Genomic DNA, 13,847 nt, shown 5'->3' on the forward strand with positions numbered 1-13,847 from the left:
CTTGACGTTATTTTATAAGCACTGCATTATTCATCGTTTTACACACTTGAAGATATAAAAGCACGCTAGGGCATTCTGATTTCGTCCGTAACCTATACATGATGAGGGGAAGCCATATGGGGAATTTAGGTCTAAATTAATGTTTAGGTTTGTGTTATCATTATTTTTTTTGCATGCCAAAAGGGACTTACCGAGGGGGGGGGGGGTGGTGAGCTGAGTGGGTGGGCCGTATAAGGGACTGTCCCTCAATATATGGCTAACAATTAAACTGATAGGCCTATATAAAACACGTAGACGTAATAAATACATTTATGAGCTGTAGTTTCACATTAGACTGCTACACTGTTCACGCAGGTTAAATCTTAGAAGCTCTCTACGTTTATTATTATTCTAGCCAAACTCATGAAAACCAAAACAAACGCACGTTCATCGTTTCCGCGATCGTGTATAGAGGTGTTGCAGTGACGTCATATTTTGGGACATAGCGTGAATCATGCTCAGTGACTGGAGGGAAAGAGAGCCTCTCTATATCGTTACGTTCAATAGGCTAGTTTTCTTTAATTTGCTCCTTTTTTTTCATTTGCGAAAAGATTCAAATTATATTTATTTTTTGGGTTTGTTTGATTTTTGTAGAATAACATATGGCAAGGTTTACTCAAAATATTCACCAGTCATTTAGAAATCATCCTTTGAATTTAGGGCTACATAGAAAGTCAGTGTGAGAAGAAGCGATTTTTCACTCCAGAAAAATTGATCACGTGGTGTGAAAACCAGTGAATGACGTCATGTGCAAGACCTCTATATACGTGATAAGCATCTCGATAGAAAGCCAAGTCAAATATTATCCAAAAAACACTCTAATGCAGATTAGTCCAGAGTTTATTTCGACATTTGCTCATGAGTCTTTGAATAGTTGATGTTGATAGTTCCATGTTTCCATAACAACCATTAAAAAGATTGGCAAATGCGCACTTAATGACCGTTCTGACCCTGTGAACCTTTAGAGCTTGCCATGAGCACTTTTAGCTGCAACGAAACAAAACACAAAAGTTGAATTAAAATTGAATTGTGAAATTAACCAATTTCAGCAACTTCAGAAACATCATAGTAATACGATAACGTTAGTCAACTTTGTTATTGCATAATTTAAAGAATTTCGATGTACATTATTAGATTCTTAGTAACCAGAATTGATTAAAAAATTATTTAATAATTATACTAATTTGGCAGTAATTATACTAATTTGGCAGTAAGAAATGTATGTATGCATTATCAAGTAATTTCATTACCAAATAGCCATTTCAATTACATTTCAACAAAATCAAGTAGGCTATAATGCATTATTTAAATCAATCTGCAATATTGCTTCAAAAATAGACCTTTGCAACCTACCATGATGGCAAAGTAAGTTACATAATTTTCATAAATCTTAACCTTAGTCTCAAAAACTTAAATTTATCTTCCTTCATAACGGTATCATTTATTTTCAACTTTTGTCGGCTAAATTTTGTTTTCTTTAATGATCTCTTTTAAGCAGCGTTTTGCGATTAGAATCCAATTGACCACCCTATATCACAATTTATTCAAATAATATCGCTATATGGATCCAGTTTAGACAGGGCTGCAACCACTTTTTTTGTACTATAGAGAGGGGGGTGGGGTCTAAGGTGGCACCCATCCCCTTTGGATAATTTTGGTGAAAGGGAGGGTGCTTAGATATCAATGGGTATATTTGCAAACTTTTGGAAACAACGACTCAGTTTGACCTAATACCGCATATACATAGGCCTATTTATGTTACTGTATACATTATGGATTTTTGTAATGTTCTGTCTGTGTCTGCCAGAATGGGGGTGGGGGTGGGTGGTTTACGTGGTTGCACCCATGAGAGACCCTCCTGATTTGTGACTATTCATCAAGGTTCATAAATGGTTTTATTCAGATCTCGTGCATGATAAACACAATACTTCAACTTTTACTTTTTTATGTCACATAAAACGTGGCTAGCCGAGCTAATTAACTTCACTGTTAACTGGTATTTATATGCATCACCAGCAATCACCCATCGCCGCAACTCGCAATGATTAATATTACAACTATGAAGGTAACTATATCGTTTCACCGTTACCTGATCTTCAATCTTTGATAAACGGTCATCCACATGTTTTAAATTGTAATTCTTCATAGCCGCAAGGTCTTGATTAATCTTATCAAATCTGTATTTGACGAATAAGAAGGAAATGTTATAGTAGTATCAGTAAGAACACCCCATGCCCTTCTCAGTCTGCTATAGTTCTTTGTTATTCTCACCCTTCAGAACATGTGTGCGTCGTCTTGTTTCCAAGTTAACCACGTTCCACCCCCCCCCCCGCCCACCCACCCACATGTCAACTAGAAATAGCTTTGATGTCATGCTTCTCTCTGATATGACGGTCAACATTCTTTCTTTGTACAGTTCTTCCTATTTATTTAAGACACTATTCATTTATTCATCTATTCATTTATTCATCTATTCATCTATTCATTTATTCATTTATTCATCTATTCATTTATTCATCTATTCATTTATTCATCTATTCATTTATTCATCTATTCATCTATTCATTTATTCATTTATTCATCTATTCATTTATTCTTTTATTCATCTATTCAGAATCTATTCATTTAAGAAACTGTCATGTAAGACAAGGGCATATTAGCAACACACCAAGGGACAACAGGGGCCGCGGAGGAGTCTTTCAGCTCCCTTTTCTAGCTGTCACTTTCCTTTTACTCTACTCTGCAGGTATACCCTTCGCTGATTGCCCAAACTTAAAACCTATTATGTTTTTGACATTTGAAATGAAAACCATTTGAACAGTATCATTCTGAAAAGTTTCATTCATAAAGAGTAAAGTTTCAAAGTCGGTTTCGATAGTTAAACTATGCGGAAACTAATTTTGAACTTATCCGTATAGGCCCGCCGATGTCTACGATCAGTATTCAAACTTCACCAAAAACTATAGAGATCAATAAGAAATAAATATATATCCGAACCTGTCATTGGTCAGCTTGTATACATCGATTGCCTCTGACCGTAGTTTCTGACGTGCCTTAATGACGAAATCCTGACCTTTGACAGATTCCCACGTGGCAATTTCTTCGTTTAAGTCCTCGTCAAGTTGTCGTTCTATAAAAATAGACCAAGATAAAGATTACTTGAAAATAGGAAAAGCTATACTTTAGCCACACCCACAGGAAATACACTGAAGAACGCAGAAATGTGTCCCTGCAGGGGTAAGAGGGAGGTACGTCGGATCGTCTTGATTTTTTATCTTTGTTATCTTGGAAAGGGTGGTTTTCAATTTACCTAAGTTTTTCACCGGAATTTCACACTTAGTACGGCTTTATTGGCATAATAGTTTTGTATGTTGACTACACTGACGTCACCGGCTACTTCAACGAGAGTTCGAATGACGTCAAGTCACCTTAAGGAGGACGTCGTAGAGTCTCGAATGCTGTTGGTCGGTCATCCGGGATTTTCGTGACCCTGGGTCAAAGCGCGGCGAGTTAAGTGAACACGTTCGTATTATTAGCACACACATATTAAACGGTATTGAACTGCAAAATTGTCCCTAAACATTGCGAATCAGCGAGATAACCTATTCTTTCAGAACGCATTAGGAAATGAACAAGAAAGCAAAAGTCACATTTCTGTGAAACGACTAGATAAAGACTACGCCTCTAACAATCTCCGGCATGATTTATGAGACTTATATGCTCCTTCAAAACTTCACCTAGACAGGAAATAAAGTGTTCCAATATATACATGACATGAACCGAAACTTCCCTTCCAAAACTACAGAGGCCTATGCAGTGGTTTTCACTTTCTGAGTATATTCCTTACGACAAAGATCACACAAATATATTTGCTTCAAGTTCACTGACCAGTACCAAAGTCATTTCTCCATAGGGAAGCAATACAATGGTATAGCACGATGACTGCAGTACTAAATATTTGAAAACGTATTGGGTATGCGTGTGTGTATTTGGGGTGGGGTGGGGGAGGTGTATTTCAATTTTACGTGTCACATTTAATTTGCGAATATTTGAACTAAAGTATATGAAGTACTAACTAAATGATTTTGTGCGCTGACAGGCAGAACATCCATTACAACATTTTCCGAACGTTTTACGCCAGATATAGCACATCAGATCTGTGATTTGGAAGAGGATGATAAAGGGCGGTGGTAGTGGAGGGCGAGAGTAGTACTCTTGCAGTAGACCAAGTCTTTGAAACTTCCATAACACGTCGCAGTTATCCTGGATTGCTTGAAAGGTGAAACTATAAAAACAAAATGTAAATACAAAAATAATATCCATTTAATGGAGGGACTGTAACCGTGCAAAAACATTGCATATGAATTGTATCTGTATTGGAACATTTCTTGTATTATTACTATTCTCATTATTATGATCATCATTCTCATTATTATGATCATCATCATCATCGCCATCGCCATCGCCATCGTCATCGTCATCGTCACCGTCACCGTCACCGTCACCGTCACCGTCACCGTCACCGTCACCGTCATCGTCATCGTCATCGTCATCGTCATCGTCATCGTCATCGTCATCGTCATCGTCATCGTCATCATCATCATCATCATCATCATCATCATCATCATCATCATCATCATCATCATCATCATCACCATCATCATCATCATCATCATCATCATATATATATTGGTCAAAGAGATTGTGACGTAGTCGGAGTCTATAGATAAACTAACTTAATTTGATCGATAGCGAGATATACTCACTTCAGCATGGCGATAAGAAGGTTCAGGAGAAGAATGTTACTCAAGAATAGATAGAACGCCAACGCTAGCATTCCAAACCATGTATTTTCTGGACAAGGCATCATTCCTAAAGTTTGTTCGGTAATATTAGTTGTGCAGATTACATCTGAAGATATGCAACAGGTAGCAAAACATTACATAAATTTATTATGAAGTTCAAACTCACCACACATTCAGGGATCTAAAAGTACATTCACGTGAAGATGTTTTATACTGTTTGTTTGTTGCTCGTGCTTATGTTCAGGGAAGTTAATGTATGGCACATTACCAAAACTTGAACAATCTTTTTACTATAGTTGCTCATATCGTGTGAGTGTAATGACTGCGTACAATGTGTCCGTGTTAGCACTGATTAAACGGATAATATACGTAACATATGCAAGATATTAAGCAATCAATGGATAATAATTATTGTACCACTTCAAAATGTCGTGATGATCAAAAATATGATATTGCTTTTAGTTGACATCAAGGAAGCATTCCGAAAAAATGAGTCTGATCAGGGAGGTGTCATCAAAAGTCCATCTGGATTGACATTGACCGGATCACCTCGTGTCACAGTCTTTGATATTTATCAAACAGTTATGGCGTCGCGGCTCGCGATACTCGTTTTAATATGGTTGTGAGGGCGCTAGGCTGGCATTTGGACATAGCAAGGGCACAGAGAGAGAGTCCCTAATTGTTCTCATATCCGATTACAGTGCTCTTGTATCAATATGAAACAATACCAACTATTACATTTGGGTCAATACTTTGCTGTTTCTCCTTCTCTATATAAACAAATCTCTAGTCTGATATGCTAAACTCTTTACCTTTGCCCATATCGTCCAGGAAGAGTTCCCCAAAAATCTGGAAGTACGCACGTTCGATGATGCTAAGAAGGACCGTGAAAGGTCTGGGAGTGTTCGGATAGAGAATAATCTCGACAGAAATTCCATAGGCCAGGAGAAAGACAACCAGTATGCAGACAAAAATAATGAGATCGACAAACTGAAAGAGAAAACCAGAGGAAACGGATACATTACACACACACCCATACAAAACCTATCAGTTATGGTAGACATTATTCGTTAATTCATAATTGTTTTTATACATATTCTTAATAAAAACTAAACGCTTCAAATCTTTGAGCATCCAATCAGATCGAAATGACGTCATATTGTGTTACGTAACCTGTTACTGAAACAGTTTGATACTGTACTGAATTGAGCAGATTAACAATGTCAAAGGACTACTGTGAAATAACAAGTGTAGTAAGTAAAGTTCTTTTTTTTCAGGGAGTGTCACTATACCCGACAAGCCCTATAGGGTTTTTTGGTACACTTCCTTTCACAAGTTTTGTTTCTTTTCTCCTTCTATGTCATACTTATGTTGTGATAGAAAAAATAGCCTATAAATAAATGAAATGAAATGAAGTAGAAAAAACAGCCACTGTTTTTACCATTCGTATTATCATTATCAACTTTGGTCCAAGGTGACGACTCGTTGAAAAGATGTGAAGACTTCGGAGCAAGAAAACTACCAAATCCAGAGCCAAGAATACTCTGGCTGCATCTCTAGTCGGTTGGTAGTGTCGAAGACCAATTCCAATCGAGAATAATATGATAGAGACCATATCTACGATATTCCAATATCCAGTCAACCAGGCGAAAATACGTTTCCTCAACTTAGGAGATGGGTCTCCCTGAATCTGTGTGCAAGATGGAGATAAAAATTACAGGGAACGTAGTGGACAGAAACACGATCAATCGTCACGAAGATCAATGTATAAAAGACATACTTTGTTGGTCAAGACGGACACCCCGTGGTTAGTTAGGACATATTTGGGAAAGCTAGCGCAGACGCATGAGAAATGAATCTGGTGAAAATGAAGAATCCAAAGTTTCATTTTAAGGATAACCCCCATGGACGTCTAGACTACATATTATCTGTGAGAACACATGTATGTGTCTATTATCACTGTAGACTTATTTCAGGGGGTGCAAGGCTGTAAATGTTTACCTGTCTGACTTCATCTAAGGCCAGAGTTCCCAACCAAAATGTCAGAACGTATTCTAACTTCGATGGTTCGTCTCGGAATTCATACAAGAGCATATATGTGAAAAGGGCACAGAATGTTAGGTAGGAAATCTTAAAAACAAGAGGAGAAAAAGGAGACATTTTGATATAAGAACATTTTTATAGTAGAAGGGGCAGGAACAAGGAGGCAAATAGTCAGGACTTCAGAGTCGAGGTGGCAAAATATTGTTTTCTTGTTAACTTATGATGTCATAGCCGATAACGTGTTACATTGATCTACGTGTCTAGCTATATACTGCATGACTGATATATAATTGTGCTATGGATAGGTAGGCTATTTCTATGGCTTGTAGCTATAGTCTGTGCGGTTATTACCACCAGCAAGGTATACTGTATACCTGCACCTTCGTTACACATGCAATATTGGGAAGCACAGCTTCATTGGCAAATAGGGAAAAGGGTGGGGGAGTACATATTAAACATGTCCTAACTGATTATTGACCTGGATGCCTGAGCACATCTTCCATGCTGGCAATACTCATTTCTATTATATTATTAGCCAAAGAAATGAATTGTTTAACTTTGAAAACGAAACAAATGATAATTAATGGAGAACCTCAATTATGTGAGAACCTATATATATTAGCGCTTATTTTACGTTCACATCACGTTTGTCACTACAAATGGTATTGAGTTGTCAACAACACATATGAAGGTGGTTCCCTTAGAATAAAGTGCTTTCGATGAACCCGATTATACTGGCATGTTTTGAAGCTTTTCCTTGACGAGTAAACATATAAATATGATAATGACAACTTACAACATCATAGCGAAAGATGATGAAAGGGGCAGTTATGAAAAATCCAACTTTCCTGAGTCGTGAATAGTTGCCATCCCAACCGTTCGAATTCGATTTTGTTGATGAAGAACGACCGCCATACCCTCTCACTTTGTCTATAGCTCCAAATGTCAGCTTGCTGGAAATGAAAAGCAACACATAAACCAGTCAACTAATCAATTGAAGGTATTGAATTAACACCTAGGCAGCCTGCACCTCTGGAATTTTAGTCGAAAAAAAGTCGTTTTCTGTGTCATATCTATGCGCATAACATAAAAACCAAAGTCTTAGTATAGTCGTGCAGCTTTCTTGATGACAGAGGGGTAGAGTGAGGGAGAGGGGGGCATGGGGACGACAGGGTGCAGGCAAACTGAACACGTGGGATCGTTTGCTTATACTCCAATCAGCTAGCTTTGATTATCGATATTTCGGAGAACATTTAAGTACGTTGCCAATGAAATGAAAACAAATCTCTGTACCAACCCCTTTCCCTCCCTGCCCATGCATGCCACCGTTTGCAAGCACGGATTCCAACCTGTTTACCTCTCTGGATTTCAACGGTGTACTTTTGATTTGTAATGTCACACATGCAGTTATACTGTGCCTTTACTCGGTATATTGCAGTATATTTCTGTGTTCAGTCAAAGCATATGATTATTTGCACCCACGAGAGTGTTAACACAGCTATATACAGTTGTAAAGTTATAGCTGTCTCTTGTAGTAATCACATAGCTAGAAGAATTATGAATAATTTGATCATTTGAGTGTCAATGACGTTCTACACGTTATGTATGATTCACTGTCTTTGCGTCTTGCAAGCCCTAAGCTTGTTTCACCAAGTATATAGTTTTTAACAGTAACAGTGTTGATATTGTTTCACTGCTGTATCGTACGCTAATGTGAACAATTAAATACATCTTCCTTGAGGATATATTCAATTAAAGGGAAACACATAGAACTTTACTATATACTGATTTGTACAACACGCACCGATCACTAAATCTTGGCTGAAACCAGTTCCACTATCAGATCTGCATATCATGTTTCAAGTTTGCAAATAAACCACTGGTCAGAATTTGCTATTTCCATGTAGAGTAATCTGACCAAGTATTGGCAATTTACACCAGAAGAATTAAGAGGGGTGTTCGGAGGGGACAATGGTTTCATTGCTTTAGTAAATGTGGACGGATATTGTGGGAACTTCAAAAAGTTTAATATACAGTGAAGTTTAGTTACGCAATAAAACCCATGCAATTCCTTTTAGAGTTTTCTTAAGATTAATGGTATATTTTATTCCTGTTTATATAAGTTTATGAGGAAAACATCCAAGCATAGATTAATTATTGCAATGAATCGTGTCACTGGTAAAAACAAATGAGATAGTGCTGCACAGTGAGGACATGCAGAATATGGCCAGTAAAGTTTAAAGGTACCGTGTAGTTGTGTCTATGGATAGGCTACTTACGAAAGGTGCCATGCTGGGCGACTGTTGTAGTCACCAACGGAATTTTGGGATTGCAGCCCACTGGTTGCGAACGCCGATGTGTCAGGGGTATCGTTTCCCGTGGACTTCTGCTTCTTTAAATGCTGAAGGTGATCACAATGATTGCCACAGATTTAGCAAGATGTAACGAAAATATATCAAGTAGTTTATGAGTAATTCCTCACAGTAAAATTAATTCATTTCATAAACAGCAAGTAAACACTAGAAGGCTTCAAATAACAATGAATATTAAAGTCACAAACGAAGTGCATGCTCTTGGCCATCCTTGTCAGGTATGGACGTTATACAAATGTATTTTCATTCCCGATTGTCACGCCTTAAAAATAACAACTTAAAAACAAGCTAACTAGAAGCTTTAAAGTTAGTTTTATACCTGAACTGCCACACCGTGCATGTCAATGGGTCGTCTGTAGTGGAGCAGAAAAGGACTTAGGAAAGGTAACATCAAGCAGGCTATATGCTGAAAAGCAAAGACATTATGTAAATCAGTATATGACATCACAGTCATTATATAAACGTCAGCTACGACGTCGGGTGCTTTGATCTTAGTCGTATGACAGAGTATAGTAAAGGCCAGCTTACGTAATTCTGCTAAGCAAATAACATTAGTGGGAAATTTAGGAGTGGATGTTGATGTATAACGCGTATATATCTGTTCACTTTGTTTTGTTGTCTATTATCGTTTCTTACCTTGATCTCAGAGTTGCTTTTAATTTTTCCTGACCATATTTCATCCAGGAGGTTTTGAACCGCTGGATGAGCGATAATCCGTTTCATTCTTCCCGATGAGGCAAGGCAGAGACAAGAAACCCGACCCCAGTCTTCAAGTTCCCGGATGATGGACAAGGACGTTTTCCGTCGATCTTCTTTATAATAATCGTCTAAGATTTCAACCGCCCAACGTTCATATTCGCTAAGAAGTATAATTGGAATCAGAGACGTCAATAACGCATGAAAATTGATATGATCATGCCCTTATAATATATTGATATGATCATGCCCTGACTATATATGACCCTAAAGCTCGATACATTTAGATGCACACCACAGCAATCAGCTGATGGGGGGGGGGGGGGCGGAGGTTCGGTTTTTTTTTAAAACCAAAAAGGCTTTCACGAGAAACCCCTTGTATAAGCAGGACCATTTGTTCAACTTGTTGTGGTCATGTTCGTATTCCGACATTTAAAGTCTCAGCTCACCCCCCACCCCCCCCCCCCACCTACACGGAAAAACTATCTTCAAGCTAGAGATGCATTTCAATTCCAACCTATGCGACTTTCAAAGTTGAAAGGTACAGCAGTGGCATGTGGAAAGAGGCCGGGAAGGAGGGGGCGCGAGAACAGCTCTGGTCGTTAGTGGAGGGAAATGGCGCAGTCAAGGAATATTTTAATTCTGCGGGGTAAGAATTGGATTAGAAAGATTGCCGGGGAGGAACCCCATATTCCCTATACACGGGAGTCCGCTTCAATGGCCACATAACAGCATACCTCCTATATAAAACACTTCATTCGTTAATTTGCATCTGGCAATCTCATAAAGATTCAAGTCACTACCTAAATAGGTCGGGGGAATTCACAATATTGTGTTTACAGCTACTTACATAGAGAATTATAGTCTAAAATGCCTCAGAATGCACAATTTGCTCTCTTTTATATTATTATTATTGAGGAGGACCTCTGCATAGCAGTGTGTTTAATGACTCCAGGGCAGCACCTTATCCTTTATAAAATCCTTCATTCCCCTTTGTATGGAACGCGAAAAGGGCAAACTTATTTCGTTGTCTAAAGTAAGTTTGTTGACTAAACTAAAGTTGTTGCTGCTGTTTTACCACGCTCAAACTCACGTTGATGTCTAAACTTCCGTTGTCTAAACTTACGTCGTTGTATAAACTTATGTTAAACTTAGCAACGAAGTAGGTTTTCCCTTTTCGCGTTCCATACCTTTGGACCTTCCACGAAAGTTCATCCCCCTACTTAGATCAGCAGGGGGAAATTTTAATGTAACCACGGGATCATACTGCACGCCACTGTAAAGGTGTGGTTGATAGTGTTTTATAATTTTCTTTTTAGAATAAAAATAAACAAAACAATTGCTACTGAACCAACCATGCAAGAGTTTCCATTTGGTCAATCTGTTGTGGATCTTGTTCGTATTCAGACATTGCTTTCATCATTTTACAGGCTAATAAGGCGCCTCCGAGAGGGGATTTGTCTTCAAACCAGAACAGTTTTGCGGTTTTAATCCGCATTTGTAAAACAGCCCATATGAAGAGCTCCCTCATTGGATTGTCAAATGTGTAATCTTTGAAAAGAAGAAGAAGATGATTATAACATATTGCTTCAATGTAAAGGTAATAAGGACAGTTCTTCCGGACGAAATTAAACATTAGGGCAACATGAAACAATTATCCTACAAGTAAATCTTATTTATTTAACATTTGGACGGCGACGGGTATATATGTTGATATTGCTATATATCCGAAGAAAAGCCTCAGTTTAAACACATCATATTTACCTTCATGCCTGTCATAGAGTGGCTGGTATCCTGGCAAGCAGAATTTCATGATGACACGTGCTACCACTTTAAGTGTCATCGCCGTGCCCAGCTGAGAAGAAAGACGTAGCGTAAAATAATCACATCTCAACATGCATGTAATACCTGTACGAGGCTTTGACTAATAATAGAACACGTGACAATATATATATATATATATATATATATATATATATATATATATATATATATATATATATATATATATATATATATATATATATATATATATATATATATATATATATATATATATATATATAAAAGGTCACAAGGTCAACACTGTCATACAAAGTCAATACAGACAGTATAGTACTAGTATAGTAAAGAACAAGTTTAACCCCAATACAATTAACTATCCAGAACTATAGTACATTTTATCTAGATGAAATACTAAAACGTTATTGCAAAGTAAATATGATTTTACAAACCTGAAATCTCTTTTCTTCTAACATGTCTTTCAATAAGCAATCGTCCACGATCTATATGCACAAAACATAGGGAGAAATTTACAGACTTGTCAGGCTTACAAAGGGGGGGGGGGGTGTGACAAAGTGTTACGGTTCTTCAAAGATCCATTGGGTATGTAATCATGGTTATGCAGTGGTCATCAGAACATGAATATTGAAATCCAAAATATGCTCTAAAAGCAAAAGAAAAGAAGACATTGATGTAAATCAATTGATTTCGATTACAATGCACTCTCGCCTGTATGGCACATAACCATAGGAACATACATAATCTAGAAGTAGAACTCTAGAAAATCACCAACCTCATTTGTAGACATCAGTTTGAAACATGTGTCTACACGAGATATACCTGGCTATACTAGTACTAGTCTACTGCGCATGTTAACAACTATAGTTGTGAAGTATTTTATTGTCATTTTTGCAGGTAATATTTTTTACAGGTGACTAAAATATGTACATACTGAATATTATTTTATTTACTTGAAGAAAACGGCTCACTGTATTAAAATACTGCCATAGTGTGATGATATTTTAAATAACCAAATTTTCACAACATGCAGGGATCGTGTGTTTGGATCACCTAGTTTTTGCACAGCGCCATCTGCTAAGGGAAGTCAATAAACCATTATTCCGTTGTGAAGTTGTAATCATTTGATCTCTTAGTCCAGTCTACTATTTACCTAAATATATTCCCATTAAAATGAAGGAAAAAAATGTTCAACCCTAGTTACAATCTTTAAGTTCATCGACCAACCTTTGCATATAATGAAGCTAATTTAGACTGGTTTAAGAAGTCCTGAACGTTGATACCGTGTTGAAGAAACTGATCAATGATATCAGTTTGGTCATTACAGAGAGCAAACTCGAAACTACGATGCAGATCATCATCCTGTGTAAAATAGAGTAAATGTAAACAAAGATGGAGAATCAAAAGGAAAAAACAAAAGGGCAAAAAACAACATGTAATTGATGATCATTTACACAGTAGTGATAATCACCTAGTAGTTATATCTTTCAAGTATATAGGTCACACTGTTCAAATTGAATTTAATAGAAAGTACATATAAAATAGGAATTTTGTCCTCTTCGTTATAGTCATAACTTTGTGCAGAGGCAGGTAATCATTCAGGCTATAATTGTATTTTTCGGATTCCTTTAGCAAAATTCATGTTCTTATCATTGGTTTGGTCTTGAAGAAGTAAACAAATTTATAGTCTTGCTTTCAGCATTCTGCAATCATCACCAAGCAAAGCAGGCGGTGACCTGAGTGGAGAGGAGGGCGAGGCTCTGGCTCCGTAGTCCAGTAGGGAAATATTTGGATAAATTATTAAATGTACATTCTTTATTTCTCTCCAGAACCAGACCTAGCTCTCGATGTCTCTCAGAATAACAGCGCTTTATGTGTGTGACAACGCCGTATAACAAATAGTGTTCCTTTCTGGGACCGAGGGATATATCACTTACCTTCCACGATCTGTTTTCCTTTAAATATCTTTTAACAAGTTCTAAAAGATTCCAAACCACGGCCAGGTGAAGCTGATTACCTTTCTCACCTGTGAAAGTGAATTAAGAACCAGAAATGAAAAACAAGTATATTGAGATTTCGATGATGCAACGAT

The 13,847-nt window shown here is 37.3% G+C and overlaps 1 protein-coding gene across 2 annotated transcripts in view; it reads right to left on the bottom strand.

Moving 5' to 3' along the window:
* Positions 1-349: 349 nt before the first annotated feature.
* The window catches only part of LOC139966455 (transient receptor potential cation channel subfamily M member 5-like), a 33,019-nt gene continuing 19,521 nt past the window's right edge, over positions 350-13,847 (bottom strand). For both annotated transcript variants that reach the window (XM_071969468.1, XM_071969469.1), the window contains 17 exons: positions 13,693-13,781; positions 12,983-13,117; positions 12,190-12,240; positions 11,720-11,810; positions 11,311-11,506; positions 9,896-10,118; positions 9,579-9,665; positions 9,167-9,288; positions 7,684-7,840; positions 6,846-6,974; positions 6,286-6,534; positions 5,657-5,834; positions 4,806-4,950; positions 4,116-4,324; positions 3,037-3,169; positions 2,129-2,216; positions 350-1,026 (listed from right to left, as the gene is read on the bottom strand). In XM_071969468.1, coding sequence (XP_071825569.1) covers positions 973-1,026; positions 2,129-2,216; positions 3,037-3,169; positions 4,116-4,324; positions 4,806-4,950; positions 5,657-5,834; positions 6,286-6,534; positions 6,846-6,974; positions 7,684-7,840; positions 9,167-9,288; positions 9,579-9,665; positions 9,896-10,118; positions 11,311-11,506; positions 11,720-11,810; positions 12,190-12,240; positions 12,983-13,117; positions 13,693-13,781 — 2,336 coding nt within the window. In that variant the 3' untranslated portion in view covers positions 350-972. The remainder of the gene's footprint in view (positions 1,027-2,128; positions 2,217-3,036; positions 3,170-4,115; positions 4,325-4,805; positions 4,951-5,656; positions 5,835-6,285; positions 6,535-6,845; positions 6,975-7,683; positions 7,841-9,166; positions 9,289-9,578; positions 9,666-9,895; positions 10,119-11,310; positions 11,507-11,719; positions 11,811-12,189; positions 12,241-12,982; positions 13,118-13,692; positions 13,782-13,847) is intronic.

Source organism: Apostichopus japonicus, chromosome 4, assembly GCF_037975245.1.
Source record: "Apostichopus japonicus isolate 1M-3 chromosome 4, ASM3797524v1, whole genome shotgun sequence".
Classification (NCBI taxonomy): domain Eukaryota; kingdom Metazoa; phylum Echinodermata; class Holothuroidea; order Aspidochirotida; family Stichopodidae; genus Apostichopus; species Apostichopus japonicus.